The 23,583-nt window shown below is 41.7% G+C and overlaps 1 protein-coding gene across 1 annotated transcript; it reads left to right on the top strand.

The window, feature by feature from the left end:
• Positions 1-9,520: 9,520 nt before the first annotated feature.
• Positions 9,521-12,408, top strand: LOC124644683. Its single transcript, XM_047184188.1, has 4 exons — positions 9,521-9,596; positions 9,708-9,828; positions 9,962-10,183; positions 10,411-12,408. The coding sequence occupies exons 2-4, from the start codon at positions 9,712-9,714 to the stop codon at positions 12,388-12,390; spliced, it is 2,319 nt and encodes a 772-aa protein (XP_047040144.1). The 5' UTR covers positions 9,521-9,596; positions 9,708-9,711; the 3' UTR covers positions 12,391-12,408.
• Positions 12,409-23,583: the final 11,175 nt, after the last annotated feature.

Raw genomic sequence — 23,583 nt, 5'->3', positions numbered from 1 at the left:
AAAAGCACTATTCAACTGTGAAGATTTGGAGCTGATCTGATGATGCAAACCAGAGAGGGTCGAGGGAACTCGACAACTGAATATGTAAACTACCTCGTGTTTGGGCTTAAATTATTTGTATTGACAAGACCTTTGCAACAGTGAAGGTTTGGAGCTGACCTGATGATGGAGACCAGAGAAAGTAAGTCGAGGGAACTCGACAACTGAATATGTAAAATACCTCGTATTTGGACTTATATTCTTTGTATTGATGAGAACTTCTCACTTGTATGGATAGTGACAACTATTCGTATCACTGAAAAGCTTTAAATAAAAAACTTTTTTTACAAAAAAATTAAACCGACTTCCCAAAACCCTAAAAAGCAAAAAAAAAAAAACTATTTTTAGGTGCATCGGCCTAGAAGTCGGTGGCAAAATTAACTTAGTAACATCCATTAGACACCGACTTCTAGGCCGATGCACCTAAAAATAGTATTTTTTTTTGCTTTTTAGTGTTTTGGGAAGTCGGTTTAATTTTTTTGTAAAAAAGTTTTTTTTAACCTTTTGTCATAATAATTGCGTGCTTTTTTTTGGGTCGGGGGTTTTTTAAGTTATTTGTGTACGTTTCTCTGGTTTCTCACATTAAAAAATACGAAAAAAGTGGCTTAAACTTGCAAGGCGAGATTCAAAACCAATATTGCCCAGTATTTTTTACCCACACCATTATTTTTGTTTAGATCACTGTGATGTAAGTTTTTACATAGTTTTCTAGATTCTAGTATAATATAGGTTTTGTACGAGGTCTAAATGGTAAAAAACCGGCCAAGTGCGACTCGGACTTACCCACGAAGGATTCCGTACCATAAAAAAAATCACGTTTGTTGTATGGGAGCCACCCAAATTATTTATTTTATTCAAATTTTCAGTATTTGTTGTTATAACGGCAACAGAAATATATCATCTGTGAAAAATCCAACATGGACGGACGGACGGACGGACGGATGGACGGACGGACAGAGGAGCGAAAACAATAGGGTCCCGTTTTACCTTTTGGGTACGGAACCCTAAAAAGGTGCACAACTGTCTGTTACTTTTAGTTTACACATAGACATAATACATCTTTTTTGCTTCTTTATTTGATGCCAAAAACTCTCCTAGCATATATCGATTCTAGGCAAATTAGCGTTGTTTGCCTAATCAATCCTTGCTTCATGATTCGTGTTATTTTATATTCGATTTTAATAACATTTACATTCAAATAGTACTCGTTATAAACAATTAATTAATGAAAACACAGAGATTCGCAGAGGAAGTTTACAATACGAAATGTGACGTTTGTGCGAGTTTTTAATGCGTCGACCAAAAGGTGACGTCACGCGCTCTGATTGGTGTTCAAGATATCATGGCGGATTGCCTTATTTCGTAGTTTTATTTTATAAAAATAAATATTAATCACATTATTAAAAAAGAAAACAATGCGCGTTTTATATTCCAAGCTTCAACTTTAATTTAATAAGTATAATATTTTAATGATTTTTAATTACTGTCATCATGCCTATTGGATGAATACATACATAGAATAGAAAAGAATAATATAAATGTAATACATAGACTATCATTAATACATAAAGTTCATAATTCATTAAATTATTAAAGCTAAAACTCCATTGTATTGCGATAAATATTGTATGCGCGCTCGATAGATGGCGTTGTACCTGTCTGAATCGCGCTATGGTTTCGTTACAAAGCGCAGTCTAAGTAGTACTTCAAAATAATTCGATAATTTTCATTTGATAGCGCCATCTGTCTATGAAAAACCATTTCGAAACTAAAAAATATTGTAGTGATAATTGATATTCGGAAAACTTTACGTGTTATTTAGTTTAGTTATAGTTTGTAAATTAGTAGATAATATTTATTTAGTTAGTTATTTGTTAGTTAGTTTAGTTCTATTTAGTTTGTTAGTTATTTATTATACACTAGCTTCTGCCCGCGACTTCGTACGCGGATCCTGTCCCTTATGCCAGCGACTACGGGGTCAGCAAAATCAAAGATCTGAATAGTCGCAATAGACGTGAACATAGGGATAAAAGTAGTGATTCTAATTTGTCCGCATTTAAGTTGTGTGTGGCAAAAATATTACGTAAAAAAACATTAAATAGATGACAAAGTCGTGGTGCCTTAGTGGAATTCGTGGTGGTTTAGTGGGTAGAGAACCAATCTCTTAAGTATGAGCGTGCGTCTTTGATTCCAGGTCTGGCAAGTGCCTGCCAATGCAACTTTTCTAAGTTCGTATGTACTTTCTACGTATATTTTGGATACCAATGACCGTTATTTGGAGGGGATGTTAAACTGTAGGTTCCGACTGTCATTGAACATTCCATTCTTGGCAGTCGTTATGGGTAGTCAGAAGCCAGTAAGTCTTACCAAGGGGTGTTGGGTTGAGCGGGTAACCGGGTTGTGGAGGTCAGATAGGCAGTCGCTCCTTGTAAAACACTGGTACTCAGTTGCATCGTGACTGGAAGTCGACATAATTAGGACAAAGGCTCTTGAGATAATAACGACAATAATAATGAGATATAGGCACCGCAGGACATCTGAGGCTGATGACGGGGAGTAGCGACCCCGCGGGGCTATATATATTGAGTTCTCCAGGGAGTGTATACTGTCCCCCATCTCCGGCCGGTCGGAGTGAACCATGACGGGGGTAGGTCTCACGCCTCTGGCTTGGCTTGGCCGTCCAGAGTGGAGCCGTCGCTAGAGCAGGATTAGTAGCCTTGCTCGGAGGGTAGGTGCCTCATGGTAAGCACAGGGAGCGCGTAATCTGCGTTTAAAGTCCGCCGAGGTATCCTCACCCTTAAGCCGCTCATGTCCCTGTTGCCCTCTTGTTGCTATTCAGTGACTGGTTCCCGGGGGCCCAGTAAGTGAGGTGGCGAGTCTCCACCTGCCGTTTTTACATGTACCTAATACATTATCATCCACTAACATCCCATCACAATAGCCCAAGTAGTTTTCCTCCATCATCATCCTCCGAGCCTTTTCCCAATTATGTTGGGGTCGGCTTCCAGTCTAACCGGATTCAGCTGAGTACCAGTGCTTTACAAGAAGCGACTGCCTATCTGACCTCCTCAACCCAGTTACCCGGGCAACCCGATACCCCTTGGTAAGACTGGTGTCAGACTTACTGGCTTCTGACTACCCGTAACGACTGCCAAGGATGTTCAATGACAGCCGGGACCTACAGTTTAACGTGCCATCCGAAACACAGTCCATGGTGTCTAAGATATACTTAGAAAGTACATACAAACTTAGAAAAGTTGCATTGGTACTTGCCTGACCTGGGATCGAACCCGCGCCCTCATACTTGAGAGGTTGGTCCTTTACCCACTAGGCCACCACGACTTCATAGTAGTAGTAGTAGTAGTTTTCCTCCATAGTTAGCAATAGTTTAGCACAGAACCGGGGATTGTCTTTTTTTTTAACGACGTCCACCGGGGATTGTCCTTGGATTCATTTCTATAGTGTATAAAGGGATAATCGTCGGTTTTGTGTCACCATTTCATTAAAGTTGTCTCAAAAGGACTTCAGCGTGTTGGCTTCGGCCCCACGTTTGCCTCCCAAAAATTCGGAACTCTGTAGTCCCGAGGTCTGGAAGAGACATACAAAATAATAATGAGATATAACGCAACAAAGTTAGAGAGCGGGGGCTCGTGACGCCACGTCTAGGTATGTATGTAAAATTTGTACTAAGCAGTGACTTAACACGAAATTCAAGCGTTGTTGTATCTTCGTTATTATTTGTTTGTGTGAGAGAGAAAAGAAAAATGCGTCAATAGAGAGTGCTTATCAGATTGAACCACTTTTGCTAAAACGTCATATCTTCATATGCTTCATATAGTCTAGCAGGGCTCCTGGAGTTCCACATCAGGTGTTTTACATCTTCAACTTTTATAAGTCAACAGAGAGTGCTTATCAGATTGAACAACTTTTGCTAAAACGTCATACCTCTATATGCTATAGTCTAGCTGGGCCCCTGGAGTTCCACATCAGATGTTTTAGATCTTCAATTTGTATAAGTCAATAGAAAGTGCTTATCAAATTGAATAACTTTTGCTAAAACGTCATACCTGTATATGGTACAGAGAAGCTGGGGCTCTTGGGGTTCCACATCAGGTGTTCCAGATCTTAAAATTTATTATCTCAGCTGAAAATGCTCATCAAATGAAACAATTTTTGCCAAGGCACCATATTTGTATCTCTTATAGTTTTATTGGTCTGTTGGAGTTCTGCATCAGGTCTTCAAGTTTCGAAGATAAATTATAGCCTATATGTTGACCAGGCTTAATACTGATACAACAAAGAAAAAATCATTGAAATCCGTTCAGTAGTTCGGAAGATTAGCGTGTACAAACAAACAGACATACAGACATACAGACATACAGACAGAATTTTTTTTTTTATTTGTTCTCCATTACTGTTTCTAAACCCCACCCAATTATTATTTTTTTAATATATTCAATGTACAGACACAGTTTTTTTACAGATTTATTATATGTATAGATATATATATATATGCATATATATATATGCATATATATATAAGTTTAAGCCCTATTAATATATTGTTATAGTAGTAATTGTAAATATAGTGTAATGGAACGTGAAATATTGTACATAAATAGCGACCTTTGTCCACACAGAGTTATCTCTATTTCTGGAGATGGGTCGTGTTTATTTCATTCGTTGTCATACTGCATGTATGGGAGTTTTCAGTCGTCAAACGATATTTGGCGTGCTGTCGTCCATTATGTAGTGGAGAATTGGGATAATATGCAAGTCTATACCTACGACGAACGTGGAGACGTTTATATCAATGCAGATATGTATTCAGCTGCAATGCTGAAAACAATCACCTATGGATCCGTATTCGAACTTAAAGCGGCCGCTGCATTGTATCCCTTTATTTTCCAAGTTTACCAAAATGGTCGTTTGCAGGGATCATTCGGTGATGATCCTAGGAAACCAGTGAAACGTTTACGATTTACTGGGAATTTTTTAGGAGGTCATTACGAAGTACTCGTTCCCGATAATTACTCCATAGTATCAGATCTTCAGGTAGATGAAAATACTTCTGATTCTCCTAGTTCGACCCAAGCTAGTGAAAAAATTGTAGTGAAAAAACCCCCGACCCAAAAAAGTACGCAATAATTATGACAAAAGGTTAAAAACGCTAAACCCTATAAAAAGCAAAAAATAACTTTTAACACTACGTAAACTAAATTTTTTCGTGTCGGGGGACCGCTCTAATTCATTACTTTAGATACGTGTTTTTTTTTTTATTTATTTATGAAGGTAAAAAGCGGTCCCCCGACACGTCGAAATTTAGTTTACGTAGTGTTAAAAGTTATTTTTTGCTTTTTATAGGGTTTAGCGTTTTTAACCTTTTGTCATAATTATTGCGTACTTTTTTGGGTCGGGGGTTTTTTTAAATTTATAATTTAATTTTATTTCATGCTTTTTAAAGGAGCTCCTTAATTTTTCCTTCTTTCATTTAATTTATTTTATCTTAAGATGGGGTCGCTATATGCGATCTCGGCCAAAGGAAGCTGTTTAACAATCCTCATGACAAACTGGCTCTGGGAGAATTGCACAGATTGAGAAACATTTGGACATTCTAGATTTTCAGCAAAAATATAAATCGGTTTATCCGTTTCATTCCGGCATTTCAGGGTTTCATCCGCCACATCCCATTTCCAGCATCAGGTTCTCGTCAATCAGAAACATGAAGAGAACTTGTCAAGACAAATTCAACGAGCCCAAACTCGATGGGTTTACTAAAAGGCAGTTCAGGGTTACGTCTCCTACCTTCGTGCCCTAACAGCAGACCAGCTCAGTGGTTCCAAAAGACATTAGTGTTTCAAATTTCAGATCCCACATATACTTGCAAGTAAACTGATCGTGTAACATTCCTATCACATCTAGCAAACGAGCTGATGACCTTGAAGACCTGAACCGATTTCCACCAAACATAGCTAAGAACACTCCCGACTGACATACCTTTTAAACAAAAAAAACCGCATTACAATCGGATCATCCGTTTGGGAGCTACGATGCCACATACACACACACACACACACACACACACACACACACACACACACATAGACATGTCAAACTTATAACACCCCGTCGTTTTTGCGTCGGGGGTTAAAAAGTAATCGACTCCGAAGTATATATCGCCCAGACTTGTCTACCTTAGAAGTAACGAAGCCTCAGAGAAGAAACAAAAGAGATAGAGATAGAATAGAAAAATAGAGTTCTAAGCAAAGCAGTAGCTGAAGTCCAAGAAATTATGAGTCACCTAAAAAAAAAGAAAGAAATACACTTACAAAAAATAAATGAGATCCCACCAAAAACATTAAATGTAAAAAAATGCCAAGTCTCTCGATGCAGTCTCCATCGTAAAAAGTTTTGAGATCTCATAAAAGCCAAGTCCTATTCAAAATATTTTGTAGTTATAAATCAACATTTAGTAATTGTATCAATAGTTTTCTTTATATTATAATTATAGTGACTTGGCAATGAGCACAAGAAGAAACAAATAAAACGGCATATTTGGAGGAGTTGAAAGTTACAGTTGCGTAAACATTAATATCACAAAATTAATTTTCTTTTGGTTTATCCGTGTCGTCCCAACCGAATTTCGGCAACGGCAGTCAGTCTTAGTGTACTCTCGATTCATTTACTTTCATAAAGCGATGGCCCGTAAGGTATTCTTAATTATCCCACCCAAAACAAAAATGTGAAAGACTGCCAAGTTCGATAATATGGGAATGCTTCGCCTATAAAAGAAGTGAGATCTGAATAAGTACCAAGTTCCATACACATACCTCAGTTAAAAATAGTTACTTTCTGATGATGTTACTTGGCAAGTTTTCACACACCTTGTTATAACCTACTAAACGCAATGAATCAAGTATTTAATTCTCTATTAAAACTTGCCAAGTAACATCATCAAAAAGTAACTATTTTTAACTGAAGTATGTGTATGGAACTTGGTACTTATTCAGATCTCACTTCTTTTATAGGCGAAGCATTCCCATATTATCGAACTTGGCAGTCTTTCACATTTTTGTTTTGGGTGGGATTTCATTTATTTTTGTAAGGTTGTGTATTTTGTTTTTTGTCTTATGATTAAGTTAGTTAAGGAAATGTCTCATTTATACTATCTTTCAGATTTTTGAATATGCACTATGCTTCTTACAAAGAAATGAACTAGATTAACTAAATGGACTAGATTTACCAACTGACTGACATGACATGTTATCATATATTATGTTCGTGGATCAGTTACACATTCGTTATTTTCGAAAGTGACTCACACTTGGCCGTTTTCAGTTTTTTACTTTACTTTGACTAAATACAAACCTTTGTAACGAATTTCAGATCGGTACGACTATTCGAAGATATATTATACAGTAGGAATGAATTTTATCCAGTGCGCAAACTTTGTCAACTTATAGTTAAAAGGGTTTTATAGATACGTATATTTTTATTTAGTCGTGTTTTAGTACAAAAAAGAAAAGTTATTGATATCGAAAGATGTTTATTTTGTAACCGATTGTACGGTCACAGTCGTCATAGTACGCACGGCGGCAACGTGAAACCGGTTTACTGACGCGAGCGCTGCTCCAAGCGCGTAAGATTAGTTGGTATCCATATTTTGCTGATTTTAGGCCGGACAAAAGAATGAATTTTTTTTTTTACTGATGATGCAGATATGTTCTGTTAATGATTCTGGACCACCAGTTTTTTTTTTGCTCACTGCTTAAAATTCATTCCTGTATAAATTTAGATAAATTTAGTTCGTTTTAGTTCCTTAGGGGTATAAATTTACACCGGGTATAAATGTACAGCTTCATTATTTTGAAACTGACTCACACTTGGCCATTTTCAGATTTTTTCCTTTACCTCGACATAAAGACCTACCTCCATGCCAAAGGAGTTGTCCGCTTTTTGTATGGACGTTGGTTTTTTATTCCGAGAAAAATCCAACCAGCATCAAACTCTGCTCAAGTAAATATGACAAAAATACGGAACTTGGAACTACTGAAATAATATTTTTAAAACCCCCCATTTAAGAGAAAAACGATAAAATAATAATTGATGTTATTACTATTTTATTTGTTGTTGGCAGCCCTTAAAAAAAGCTCCGCCACTCAGTGTCAATGTCTTAATGTATTTGACATTCATCCGTCACTGGCGTTAGAGATGTGCTAACTTAGGACAAGCTTCAAAGTTATCTCGGATTGAAATTCTTGTGATGCGAGAGTTCGATAATAACAATTATTTTATTGCCACTGACAAGAAGACATTTATTTTCCAAATGTATTTTTAATTAGAAATACATAATACAACATAAAGAATGTCCTAGACAATCAACATTTGATTTTGTATAATAAATCGATTGATAAATCGATTTTTCTGCCTAGAAAAATCGATTCTTCAATTAATTGATTTCAGATAACACCCCTATTGACTTGGAATGTCACAGTATCGTTCGATCGCGCCATTGGTTCGCTCGTACTTTATTGTTATTATTGTGCTTTGCTGATTTTTCTGATTTTACGGATTCTTCTACTTGCACATGATTATTTATGAACTTACTAGCTTTCCGCCCGCGGCTTCGCCCGCGTGGAATTCGGTTATATTGCGGTATAAATCACAACTATAAGAAAACTTCTCATTCCCACGGAAAAATCTAAGAAGCGCGATGTAACGCTGGATACGATGAGCTACAGGTTAAAGCGCGAGATATCATTGCACTTCTTACGTAACTTAAAAAAAACAACGTCACCACGTTTTAAAAAGCTATCATTCCACTTCTTACGTATTTAAAAACACATCGTTACCACGTTTTAAAAACACCCAGCGCCATCTATCGCATACCTCAAGAACTAAATAACTTAACTAATACTTATACCAATTAGTAATTCGTTGAATTATAGTTATTTCAGGATAAGTAGATGTAAAAAAAACAGTTAAGACGATAAAACAAATTGTACGTCATCCCTCGGGAATTCCTCATTTTCGAGGATTCATTATCGTATCATTTAGCTTCTAAATTTATATGTTCATATTCGTTTGCAATATATAAGTAGATGTAAAAAAAAACAGTTTAGACGATTAAACAAATTGTACATCATCCCTCGGGAATTCCTCATTTTCAGGGATTCATTATCGTATCATTTAGCTTCTAAATTTACATGTTTATATTCGTTTGCAATATATTACCTTGTTTTAAACGACACACAGCGCCATCTACAATCCATCCATCAAGCAAACAATATTTTTGTTTTCCCTCGGGAATATCTATTTTTTTCGGGATAAAAAGTACCCTATTATTTAATCCGGACTTCTAACTTTACGTCTGCAAAATTTCAAAGCAATCGGTTCAGTAGTTACGGCGTGAAAGCGGAACAAACAAACAAACAAACAAACAAACTCACTTTCCGATTTATAATATTAGTAAGGATAACTCTGACGACTTTGCTTTTTCGTACCGGTTATTTGATATTGCACGTGATTAAGACTTCGGCTTTCGGATTACCCCGAATGTAAGTACTGTTCTTTATTCAATATGGGATTTATTTCCACTTTTTCTTTTAATAAGTGCCTTATAGTTTTCAATCATTAACTTTATGTTCTGCTTTTATTTATTGTTACAGTATAATGGCTCTCTGCGTGAATTGTAACATAGGTATACATGCTAATCAGCAGTATGACTATGATGCTTTAAGCATGAGTCCTGAAATAGTCTCAATACTTGAAGAATGGATTACTCGGCAGGTAATGTATTTTTAACTTACCTACTTTATTAGGGATTTATGTTGAAAAAGATTAAAAAGCATTTGTTTGCTCAAAGAACATGCATAAGAATGATAGTGTGTATGTCTAACCTAACATATTGGTTTGTTCATAGGTAACTGATGGAGATCGCATTTGCCAAGAATGCATGAACCTTATACTCACGGAACTGAACAACAGAAATGAGAATAATATTGGTGGTCGACAGCTAGGTCATCAATCAGTTTGTGTTTGGTGTGGTATATCCATTTCAAGAAGAACGGGCAGACGTTCTCGTCCCTTAACGGATGATCATCCTGAGCGGGCTTATGTAGCTGGCATCATCAGCCCCCGACAGGTAAAATATATTAAATACTAGCTGACCCAACAAACTTCGAATCATTTAAACCTTCCCTGGACCTCTACGAACATTTTAAAACCAAAATAAGCCAAATTGGTCCAGCCATTCTCGAGTTTTAGTGAGACTAACGAACAGCAATCCATTTTTATATATAAGAAGAAGATTTACACTTTATTTGTACTGCTGTTTACCAGAACACACATTTATTGAAAGCTTTATTTCAGATTCCACCAAATGGTCGAGCATGTAATGCCTGTTGGCAAAGGGCCCACAGCAATATTCTACAAGTCATTGAACCACCAATTGAGTCCCAAGAAACTAGTGACAATGCAGAAAGTAGGTCCAGCTCTGTAGCTGCACCTGTAAGTACATTCAGTTCGGAAATTGATATGGACATAGTTCAAAATGACAATGTACTTGTTGAACTAGAAGGTTACAGTCGAACTCCAAATTCATCTAACCATTGTTTTGTTCCCGATTGTACAAACTCGGAACGTCTAAGAGTTCCTATTTACATTAAGAAACAAATATTAATTGACTACAAATTGTATGTCTCACCTAATGCCCGAGTATGTGAAGAACATGCAAGTGTATATAATTGGGAACTGTTGACTGAATATCAGTTTACAACGCAGTTTACTCAAAGTCATATAGTAGAAATGCTAGATTTATTAAGAAAAAAAACAGTAAACATTATTGATTTTGAAAATGTTGAAAATATGAACAACCATATTTGTCGTTATTGGACAGGCTTAACTGTATTGAACTTTTTAGCACTACTGAGCTGTATTACAAGTGAATTGTCAAATATATGTAAAAAACCTAAAACAGCTTTAGGATTGTACCTCATGAAAATAAGAACTGGGGAGCCAATTAGACGAATTGCATCATTAATGAGCATGAATAAATCGGTGGCATGCAGTTATATGAAAAAGGCACGTCACTGCTTGAACGAATTTTATGTACCTAGACATTTAGGTGTAAATCATATTCCTCGAACAAGCCTGTCCAGTAGAAACCTTTTAATCCCACAGGGTCTTTTTGGAACAGCAGAAAATAACCCCATAATTATTTGCGATGGGACATACATATATTTACAGAAATCATCTAACTATCTGTTCCAAAAAAAAACATATAGCTTACACAAGTTTGCAAATCTTGTAAAACCCTTTTTACTGGTGGCCACTGATGGCCACATTATAGACATATTTGGCCCATACGCAGCCACAACATCAGACGCTACAATTATGCGACTGCTGTTCGAAAATGAAAATTCGGAGTTAAGGCAATATTTTAGACAGAATGATGTTTTTATTCTCGACCGTGGTTTTAGAGACTCTATCCCATTATTGACATCTTTGGGATATACTGTTTGTAAACCTGAGACCCTAAGCGAAGGGGAAACTCAATTATCGACTGAAAAAGCCAACAAATCACGGCTAGTGACACTGTGCAGGTGGGTTGTAGAAGTTGTAAATGGTCGGTTTAAACGGGATTTCAAAATATTTCGAAATAAATATTTTAATATAGGGTCTCAAAACCTAATGAATGACTTCAAAATTGCAGGAGCTATTTTAAACCATTTTCATCCTGTTTTGACTGACCATCCTGATGCTCAAAATATACTGGAAAGAGCTAATCAGAGAATGAACATGGAAAACTATTTAGCTAACCATGTGATTAGGCATCAGCTTAATAGACGCCGAGCCAGTTTCGTCCATATAAATGCTCAAATGCCACAGCTGAATGTGTTCCCCATCATGGAGATGTCAGATTTAGTTTTATTTAGTTTGGGTATTTATCAAATTAAACAGGCACACTCTTATTATGGGGAACATATTCGGCCAAATGGTACTTTTACTGTAGAAGTAAGTGAAGATGTACAATTGATAAATATTTCAGGCATTTCGTCATCACATGAGACAGTATTAATCAGAGGACGAATAAAGTCACGCCACATTAGTAGTCGAGTGTATTACACATATATTTTATTGAAAGTGGCAGAGACTAATTGGCAAAACTGCATTTCTGATTATTATTGTAGTTGCATAATTGGAAAAAGAACTGTTGGAAGCTGTGCTCATGTGATGACAATAGTCTGGTATCTTGGATGGGCTCGGCATCAAAATAATATATCTCCACCTGCGCAGTTTCTCGACAGTATTTTAATAAGAGAAGACGTTGAAAATGAAGAAAATCAATAAATAAATACTATTTAAAAACCTAAGTTTTATTCATTACAAAACCTGTACATTAGCGTCTAATTATAGCTTGATATTCTGATATTAATCCGTTTTTAAATAGCATAATGTTGAAAGACTTTTCATCGGCTTCTGATCTCGATTCCCCGTCAATAAAAGAAATAGGATAATTTCTTATCCTATGTATTTGAACAATGGGTTCGATCCCAGGTCAGGCAAGTACCAATGCAACTTTTCTAAGTTTGTATGTACTTTCTAAGTATATCTTGGACACCATTGGCCGTGTTTCGGATGGCACGTTAAACTGTAGGTCCCGGCTGTCATTGAACATCCTTGGCAGTCGTTACGGGTAGTCAGAAGCCAGTAAGTCTGACACCAGTCTAACCAAGGGGTATCGGGTTGCCCGGGTAACTGGGTTGTGGAGGTCAGATAGACAGTCGCTTCTTGTAAAGCACTGGTACTCAGCTGAATCCGGTTAGACTGGAAGCCGACCCCAACACGATTGGGAAAAGGCTTGGAGGATGATGATTTGAACAATGGGTCGGTGGGTCGTCTTATAAGTATAGTAATAAGTTATAGTATTACTCATTATCTCCGACTGATTATAAGCTCTTGTGTAATATGCTGAAACATGCACATTTTGTTGGTCGAGGTCTTAGTAAAATATTGTAATTTGCTCGTGAACATTCAGTCAAGTCGAAAAATAATGCAACCAGCAATAGCAAGCGTATTATTGTTTTTGTTTACATTGATTAAATCAAATATTGATTGACACTGACAGTAATGACACTTTTCATGTGCCAATTTTGACAAGAGAACTTTTTTTTGGGTGTGTTCACTTTATTAACTTGATGATTAGAAAAAGGTTTGTTCGTTTTAGAAGTAAATTCTCACTAAAATAAAAATACGATTTTTCTCAAAAGTGGAGGTGTTTAAAAATGTATGATAGATGCAGAAGCACTGGGTTTTGAGATGTCTATCCAAATATATTTAACTTACTCTGGTTGGAATTTTTAAATAATAAAAAACCATTTTCGGACAAGTCCTTTCAAGTCAATACGACCATTGGAAGTGGTCTAGGTTTTTGATGAGTGAGTCAGTCAGTCAGTCAGTCAGTGAGTGTATAGTAAAAATAGCGATTTTCTGACGTCAATATCTCAAGACCTACAATAGGTATCTTAATGAAATTTTGTATTTTAGATAAGTGAGGCGGTCTCAATAGATACTAGACATTTGATATGCGTAAATAAAATAGATTTTGAGTTATAGGGGGGTCGAATTTGGCCCGAAATGGTTCGTGTAATATAACCCACGGCCGGTGTGTCGCTTTTTTTTGCTCGAACTTGGCGGACACACTGCCGTGTGTCGAGATATTATGTTCGTGGATCAAAGTTACACATTCGTTATTTTCGAAAGTGACTCACACTTGGCCGTTTTCAGATTTTTACTTTACTTTGACTAAATACAAACCTTTGTAACGAATTTCAGATCGGTTCGACCATTCGAACATATATTATATAAATATAGACAAAAGTTCGTTTTAGTTCCTTAGAGGTATAATCTGAATTATTTTGAAACTGACTCACACTTGGCCATTTTCAGATTTTTCCCTTTACCTTGACATACAGACCTACCTCCATGCCAAATTTCAAGTCAATACGACCATTGGAAGTGGTCTAGGTTTTTGATGAGTGAGTCAGTCAGTGAGTGTATAGTAAAAATAGCGATTTTCTGACGTCAATATCTCAAGACCTACAATAGGTATATTAATGAAATTTTGTATTTTAGATAAGTGAGGGAGTCTCAACAGATACTAGAAATTTGATATGCGTAATTAAAATAGATTTTGAGTTATAGGGGGGTCGAATTTGGCCCGAAATGGTTCGTGTAATATAACCCACGGCCGGTGTGTCGCTTTTTTTTGCTCGAACTTGGCGGACACACTGCCGTGTGTCTAGATTGTATTGGAGCATGTAGTCGGTAGCGACCATCATGATTCACACATAACAAATAATCTGATCACTGGTCTCGTCAGTAACATTTGCACATAATTCCAGGCAGCAAGCAGCTTTTAATTTGTGCTCATTGCCAAGTCACTATAATTATAATATAAAGAAAACTATTGATACAATTACTAAATGTTGATTTATAACTACAAAATATTTTGAATAGGACTTGGCTTTTATGAGATCTCAAAACTTTTTACGATGGAAAGACTGCATCGAGAGACTTGGCATTTTTTACATTTAATGTTTTTGGTGGGTACAATTTGTCCAGAAATCTGGATTTCTTGAACCAAACCACTTAAAGGGCTCGCAATGTTTTTTTTTAACCTTTGCATTTTGGTGAAGGTATAGTAACGTAATAGATATAACGCCATATATCATTTTCTTGGGTACATTTTTTTTATTTCAAGAAGAAAATACACACACAAATAAAGTAATTAAGAATAATTTTTATTTAAATAAGAATATCTACACTATATTTACCTTAAACCTAAACTACTCTACTAAAAATTAAATACTATATACAAAACAATGAACATATATTAGGCAAGGAACATTGAATTTGCATAAAAGAACATTGACGAGGCGTCTAAGTATTCCTCCGCAGCAGTTAGTAATTAAGTGATTATTATTAATGTTGTTTTTAGATAGATTTTTAGCCTTATTTCATGTTTAAACTGAGTTTTTTAATGGTTACTCTTTTAATTTTACATTTACATGCGCGCCATTTTCTTGCATTTAATAATTTACTCGATGAAGTGGGATGAAAAGTTACGTGTTGCACTCGAGTGTAAAGATTTTTCACTTTGTGCTCTTTTGATTCTCACGCTATCGCTCAGGATTTGTTTTCTTCAGGATTCTAATACTAAAAGCAACTTTACACTCTTGTGCAACAAATAACTATTATTGTACACAATTAAGACAAAACAATATTTGTAGATAGGACAATATGAACAAATATGGATGGCAAATCAGAAAATACAGAATCAATCAAAATGTACAAATAAAATAATATACATATTTACAACAATTCAATATTATAACACTACAAACACTAGCAATTACAACTTTACAAATATATTACAAAAGTAATAGTGTTCAACAACAACATATGGGCGTTACAGGCAGCTACTCCACTCAGTCATTAGTGACTACCATTGTAATCATTATGGATTCTACAACAAGAGTTACGTTACGAATACAATAATGTTAGACAGGCAATTCGTCAGTGAGACAATTATTGTAGCAAAAAGTTAATATTTAGATCTGTTTGTCATCATCAGCCTATTTTATGTTCAGCCACTGTTGGCTGCCTATGTTTAGAAGACAGAGATAGCAAAACTTGTAAATATTCGACAACGTAATTTCTCTTCTCCTATGTGTCTGTGGTGATGAGGCATTTGAATATTTTATACTATACTCACTAGGAACACATAATCAGGAATGTCTGTAACGTGAAAAGTAGAAGTACGCCCCCTCACCTTCCCACGGCCTTTCTAACAATTTTATTTTACTTTAGCTCTTTGCTGCGTCGTAAGGAAATCGTGAGTGAACGTGGACCTATCCGGAGTGACGCGCATGATACATGGACGAGATTGCAACTCGAGAAGGCGACGTTACGTATATATAGTCATAGTGTCGCCGCTCGTGGATAATCTCAGGGACCGTTAGCGTTAGAAAGCAGAAAGGAGAATGACCAAAAGTCGTCTAGCAGTGTTTCCATGTTGCAAATCCAAAATAATACATAAATTATAGTCATTTTTTAGAAGATATTTTTTTAAGCAAAGGAGAACTATTGCTATTAATATTTCGATTAAATTGTTGAATTAAGAATATTGGCTACGAATAATGTACTTTTGGGTTTAATTTACGTAATAATTGTTTGTCTAAAAATTCGTAGTTTAAAGATGGTGTCGATCATATATTTGGCCGAATCGCGCTATAGTTTCTTTATTATTTTTTCCACCAGTTAAGATTTAGAATTGAAAATTACATATTTGCTACTGGAATTTCACCTTAAATCGATCTGCGGATGTCCTTCAACGTAGACCTCAGGATGTATTTATTAAACCTTTTAGTAAAAAATCGTAGCTTTACACAAAGCAAACGCAGTATAGATTGCTGATTACATAAACAAGGTTAACCGAGGGATGTCACGTCTTTTACGCGAAGCTTTGGATAAAGCCGAAAAAGGAAATAAAAGTGTTTAAGACTCATTACGAATAAGATCCAACATATTCCTAACTAGTATTTCTGCTCAAGAGGCAATTTTATGTTCTGAACGATTTACCGCTGTCACGTGCTAAAGAAGCAGAAAAGTACATTAACACTGGTTTGCCACAAGAGCGGGTACATATTTAAAAAAATTACCTTGAATTGCAGAGGCTCGACTGATATCTTCCAAAAAGGTATTATTGATACTACTCAAAAGGTCCACTAAAATTAGAAAACGTAAGTCTTCTCATTTTGCAGTATAAAAAAAAATTGATCAATAGAAACTCTCAACGATAGTTCTCAGTTAAAGATTATTCCCAAACATATGATTTAAGGGTTCGCAGAAGAAAAGGGATTAAGAGACATTTTTAAATAGCATAAGAAAAAAAACAAAACCAATAAAAGCGCGCGTGGCGTTTCCGCCTGCCCTATGAACCATTGCCGAAAGCAAATTGCACGGGCACAGCGGGACCAGAAGCTGAGATGTAGTGCAAGGCGGGGGAACTGCAGGTGCTGTCCGAGCTACGCTAGAGGATAGATCATACGTTTCATTCTATTAATCGAAATCAACTGTTAAATCTCTTAAGTGGGCAGGGTGCAGGACCTCCCCGCCTGAGTTAATCTACGGCTATCTCATGTGCCCACCGTGTGAGCTGCTTGACTCGAGGAACTCTACGAGAACCTCCTGAGTGACCCCCAGGTATCGCAACCTAAGCATAAGTAGGTAGCCAAATGCCTCGTCATGTAATTAGTGACGCGCTTGAATGGATCAACAAATTTCCCTTACAATTAGACCCTCCTCCCGATTTTGGATAAGATACTGGAACACGTAATAATTGCGTGCGCTTCCTGCCTTTACCGCGGTATTTCAGTCACAACACGGTTTTTCGAGGGGAAAGTCAACGGTCACAGCGTTGAACGCGATTCAGGAACGGGTGGCAAACTCCTCGGAGAAATACGTTTAGGTTATACTGTTAGATATCTCGGGGGCATTTGACAACGCATGGTGGCCCATGGTCCTAACGAAGGCAAAACAGGGCGGATGTCCACCAAACATTTACAGGATCTTGGTGAGCTATTTCACAGATAGGCGCGTCGGACTATTCATGGGAGACCAGGCGGTGTGGAAGCGGTCCACTAAGGGCTGCCCTCAGGGGCGAACACTTTGAAATCTCCTGCTAGATGATATCCTTAGGCTGCCGCTGCCGGTGGGCGTTACGGTAGTCGCTTATGCGGACGAAGACTTAGGCCGCTGCCTCGAATTTTGCGGGCAGCGGGGCGGCAGCGGCGGCGGCGCGGGCGGTCACCATTTGACTGGAGCTCACCGCTCGTTGCCCGCTCCCCGCGCCGCTGTATTCGAGGGCCGGTCCATTTGATTATACGCGTAAGATCCTGCCGCTCCCGCGCCGCAGCCGCTGCCGCCCCGCTGCCCGCAAAATTCGAGGCAGCGGCCTTATGATCGAGGCACTGCCTGGGGCGGCGATCGAGCACAATGCGCACACGTCGCTCGAGATGGTGTCCGCCTGGGGGACTCGAAACCGTCTATCTTTTTCAGCTGCAAATTCGCAGACACTTACGTAGAAGGGGAATTTAAACGTCCCCCCACAATACGCATGGACAGCGCCTCAATCGCACACGTTGCTTAGGCTAAGCTGCTGGGCGTTGTAATAGATGAAGTAGGCTCCTTCGTGCCGCATGCAAATTTGGCCGGAACTACAGAATATGTGACGTCACCGATCCTAACGGGACGCGGGAGCTTCAGGAGCCGTCTGTAAGTCGAAAAAACAACGGAAATGTTGGCAGACTAGAACAGGGGCGAAGCTGGACCGATCTATTAAAGAGAATTCGTAGCGAGCACTTTTGTGCCACTTGTTAACGTTCGCTTACAAGTGACACAGAAAAAGAAAAGAGCTGGAAGACCAGATCTGAAACAAGAAAACAGGGCAGCTCGGGCGCGCAGTACTGCAATTTATTTATTTTTTTTATTTATTCCTTTATTTCAGGCAACTATAGGGCCCATAAAAATACAAATACACATATATCGTACATTACAATACTTATAAACTAATACATAAAAAAAAAACACCATATCAATATATAAATACAATACTATATCTATAAAAACTTAAACATACTATAAATACATAACAAATTAATATTCTTAAAACTAATGCACACGATGTGTCGGCGTCGTGTTACGCTGACTGGTGTCACGTAGCCGGCCACGAAACCGGCGATAAACAACACCCTTCGGCCAAAAATCTTCCTTGAGGACCTTCTCGAGACCTTGTGTCGGAATACGCGCCACGAACGAGTTAAAATTCGTGTTGTGACGCGGCACCAATCTCTCGACCCTCAAGGTCCAGTTTGTTTTGACGCGCAGATACTCTACGACCTCCTCAACCTTCGTAGAATGGTGCAGCCTGGACACGTACTGCAATGTGGTGTAGCATGCCCCAGAAATGGGAGAGGTGACAGAAAAGAAAACAGAAATCATTTACAAAGTACTTCCTGGTAAAGTACGCTAAAATAAAAAACAAAAAGTAGCAACACAGTTACCAGGAGTTACACTGTAAGTACAGTTGCACCTGCATCTAAGGTCACTATTTAAGGTGCAGGAGGCGGTGCGCCGCAGAATACAAAGAAAAAGGTGTAAGGAAGTCCCACCGATTGGGGGCCTTCTGCTCGGGCAGACGGCCAGCCCAGCTGCTACCCCACGCCAGCGCCAGGGCGACCAGCTCGCGGACGCCCCCCTGGAGCAACTGGCCGGGATGGCAACGGCCAGCACACAGAGGATTATGGAAGCAGTGCGCAGCAAGAGCAGCAAGCTCAACAAAGACGAAATTGCCGCTATTGGCTCGCACACCGAGCGCCTGTCTGCGGTGGTGACGCTCCTGGCGCTCCGACTAGCTGCAGCGGAGAGGAGGAGCGCTGAACTTGAAAACGGGCCTAGGACGTGTGCAACATTGAACGCGACGCCGACCTATGCCTCGGCCTTGAAGCTGCCGCGCCGCCAGGAAGCCATCCACATTGTGCCCAACCCTGGCCTAATGCTAGCGGTGTATCCGGCGGAGGAGTGTGCCGAGCTGCAGACGACCGAAGAAACCAAGGCGGCACTCAAGAAGGCGGTCGATCCCACAAAACTCTGGATCCAGGTGGCCAAGGTCCGTAAGATGGGCAACGCTGCTGTGCTGGTGCAGACCACCAGTCAGGCGGTTGTCAGCCGACTCGAGAAAGCCACCCACGCTGCGCGTCGCGGAGCCGAAGCGAAAACAGCCCCTCATCTGCCTCAACAGGCTGGAGGGCAACCCAACATACGAGGAAATACTAACTGCCCTGCACGAGCAGAATATGAAGGATCAGGAGAAATGGCCCCTGGACAGAGTGCTCAGAGAGGCGAAGGGGCTCTTTAAGAAGACCAGGTCGCAGGGTGCGGCCATCGCGGCCGTGTTCTCATCTTCGACGGAGCTGCGGGAGGAGCTGCTGCAGCGAGGCACAGCCTACATTGGCTGGCAGGCGGTAGAGGTCACTGACTACGTAGACGTCACCTGCTGCAACAGATGCCAGCAGTTTGGGCATCCCGAAAAGAACTGCCAAGCTGCGGAAGTGACGTGCTCACGCTGCGGCATCACGGGCCATAAGAGCGACGCCTGCCAGTCAACTACGGCTTGCTGCGCCACCTGCCAGAGGTTCGGCAGAAAGGAGGCGGCCTCACACCGCACAGCAGCCGCGACTGCCCGGCCCGAGTCTACGCGGAGAAAAGGAGCGTGGCCATGACCAATTATGGCATATAAGAAATTTGTCCGCTTTGGCCAGATTAACCTGGCGGGGTCCGCACTGGCCACCATGGAAACCCCGGCATTGCTCAGCGAGCACGGGCTGGATATCCTGCTAGTCCAGGAGCAATAAGCGCTAGCAGAGCACATCATACAGAAGGGCCCAGATGCCAAGGCGGGCATCGTCATAACGCGCAGCGGCGCCACTTGTGTGGTACTGGACCACCTTAGCAATACTCACTGCATGGTTGTCCACCTGGAGGAATGCAACATGCACGTGGTGAGCGCCTACTTCCAGTTCGGCGAGCCCATCGACCAGCATCTGCACCACCTCGACATTGTACTGGAGGCCCTGCGAGCAACCCGGCTCAGCTGTAGCAGAAACTTATCGAGGCCGAGATGGAGAGGAAGGCGGAGGAGCTCCAAGCACTGTCGGAGCTTCGGATGGCGAGCGACTTTGCCCGCCGCACATCACTGGCGCGTACTCCTCCACAGAGCTTCGCGACGCCAATGAGTGAGCTCATACTGCATCGGCCCCTTTCGTCGCCATCGGACGAGCTCTTTCCCCAGCCAGGAGACAAGCGGAGTGCGATGCTAACTTCACCGGAAGACGTCCAGGAGGCGGTGCGCCGCAGAATCCAAGGTAAAAGGTGCAAAGAAATTCCACCAATTGGGGCCACCCCAGCTGCTACCCCACGCCAGCCCCAAAGCCCAGGTCGACCAGCTCGCGGACGCCCCCTGGAGCAACTGGCCGGTATGGCAACGGCCAGCACGCAGAGCATCGTGGAAGCGGTGCGCAGCAGGAGCAGCAAGCTCAACAAGGATGAGATCACCGCTATTGGCTCGTACACAGAGCGACTGGCAGCGGTCATAACACACCTCACGCTGCGCCTTGCCGCAGCTGAGCGTGCCGCGCAGCGCCTTCCCGTCGCCGAGCCTGCTGCACCTACCCCCCACTCCTTCGCGAACGCCCTCAGGTTGGGTAAGGAAACCACTCCGGTGCCGATCGTCCCCCCTCCTGGGCCAGCGGTTGCCATCTACCCGGCGGAGGATCAACGTGGCGTTATCAAGACGGCTGACGACACTCGGCGCACATTGCCGGACGCGGTGCACCCTGGGCGGCTGGGCCTCCAAATCGCGGGGGTTCGTAAGGTAGGCAATGCTGGAGTCGTTATCCAGACTGCCTCCGCCGCCGCCGCGGATACTCTAAGGAAGGCTGTTCCGCCGACGCTACGTCAGCGGAGCTGGGGGGGGGGGGGGGGAGGTTAGCGGCCTGCCCCCTAACTATAATGGTTATAACCCCTAACAGAGTATAAACGTATGGACGAGCCTCTGACAGGAGCCGGAGGTAGCGACCCTTAAATCTTTAAGCCCGAACGCTCAATCTCCATCTTGCTCAAGACGGGGTAAAGGCGGTCACACGTGTAGTATGTGTAACAGGACCCTTGGCACGCAAATAGGGTTGGGTGTGCACAAGCGGCGCGCCCACCCTATGACGGTCAATGCTGACGCAGCCCCGCCGCAGGTATAGCGGAGGTGGAGCTCCTAGCCCGGACGCGATAGTGGCGCCACTTGCAGCATTGCAACAGCGCCATCTGTAGTGTAGTGTAGTGCGACAGTGACGCTTTCGTGACAGTGACACTTTGTAGTTAGGATTGTGACAGTGCGATTGTACTGTATTAATTAATACATGAACGAACTGTTTAGCTTTCGGTTTTGGAACATAGGGGATCAGAAAGATACATTAATTAAAAAAAAAGGAGGGTATACTTAGGGGGTGGGTGTGCATAGGAGTAAAGACATTCGGTGGGGACTGACGACGCTATTAATCAGGAAGGGCGCGGCGTGTCCGCCTGCCCGCTGCCAGCACAGTCATGGCCGAGACGGATCCAGCTCGGCTACAACAGGATCTTATTGAGGCCGAGATGAAGAGGAAGGCGGAGGAGCTCCAGGTACTGTCGGAGCTTCGGATGGCGAGCGGCTTCATCCCCCGCACATCACTGGCGCGTACTACGCCGCAGGGTTTCGGAACGCCATTAAGTGAGCTCATCTTGGATCGGCCCCCATCATCACCATCGGACGAGCTCCTTCCCCAGCCAGGGTACAAGCGGAGCGCAATGTTAACTTCGCCGGAGGACGTCCAGGCGCCCGTGCGACGCAGAGGCAATGAGCGTCGGGTGGCGCGTGACGGCGTGCCCCCCATTGGAGGCCTCCTCTCTCGGCCAATCGGCCCCAGCACCAAAGAAACCCTAACCTCTTCGGCGTGCAAGGACAGCGAAGGAGTCGCCTCAACGGACCCGGAATCGGCATCCAATCTGGCAAACGCTACCATTGAGCGCCTCGCAGGGCTTGCCACGGCCAGCACCCATGGAATCATGGAGGCCGTCCGCAGCAAGGCCAGTAAACTTAATAAAAACGAAATCGCCTCTATCGGGGCCCACACAGAGCGACTGGCAGCGGTCGTCACACATCTCACGCTGCGCCTTGCCGCAGCTGAGCGTGCCGCGCAGCGCCTTCCCGTCGCTGAGCCTACTGCTGCACCTACCCCCCTCTCCTTCGCGAACGCTTTAATGGGCAAGAAAACCGCTCCGGTGCCGATCGTTCAGAAACTCCGAGTGCCAGGCCGCCGCGACCTGTGCTACATGCAAACGGTTCGGGAGGAAGGGCCCGCATCACCTCACTGCATCGCGGGACTGTCCTGCCCGGATACACGCCGAACAAAGACTGATCGCCGCAACAAATTACTCCAACCATGGCTAACAGGCGACCGGTACAGAGACTTCGCGTGGGGCAGCTAAACCTACAGGGGTCTGCAGTGGCTACTGCCGAATTGCCGCGACTAGCCGAAGAAGAAGCCCTGGACGTCATTCTGGTCCAGGAGCCATACGTCGCGGTGTGCGGCTCCCCTGCCGCGCTTCAACAGCTGCTGCTGCCGGAGGGGCCCTGCCCAAAGGCGGGCATATATTTAGCCCACACGGAGGTGGCATGTGCGGTGCTGCAGCACCTGACCAACCCGCACTGCATTGTATGCCACCTAGTCTGGGGGGATGCGTCAGTCCACCTAGCCAGCGCCTACTTCCAGTACTCGGCCAACATTGACACCCACCTCGAACACCTCGGGAGAGTGCTGGAAGACCTCGGCGGAAACCAAGACCCATGGGGCTTGGCGTATCGCGCGGCCAGTGGTAGATTTTGATCCC

This window comes from Helicoverpa zea, chromosome 30, assembly GCF_022581195.2.
Source record: "Helicoverpa zea isolate HzStark_Cry1AcR chromosome 30, ilHelZeax1.1, whole genome shotgun sequence".
Lineage (NCBI taxonomy): Eukaryota > Metazoa > Arthropoda > Insecta > Lepidoptera > Noctuidae > Helicoverpa > Helicoverpa zea.
The sequence above is the reverse complement of the archived record's forward strand: the minus strand, read 5'-3'. Positions and strand labels throughout refer to the sequence as shown.

Coding starts and splice junctions, on each gene's coding strand:
- LOC124644683 (XM_047184188.1), top strand. CDS start 9,712: ATGGCTCTCTGCGTGAATTGTAACATAGGTATACATGCTAATCAGCAG. Junction 9,829..9,961: donor AAGAATGGATTACTCGGCAG/GTAATGTATTTT, acceptor GTTTGTTCATAG/GTAACTGATGGAGATCGCAT. Junction 10,184..10,410: donor GCATCATCAGCCCCCGACAG/GTAAAATATATT, acceptor GCTTTATTTCAG/ATTCCACCAAATGGTCGAGC.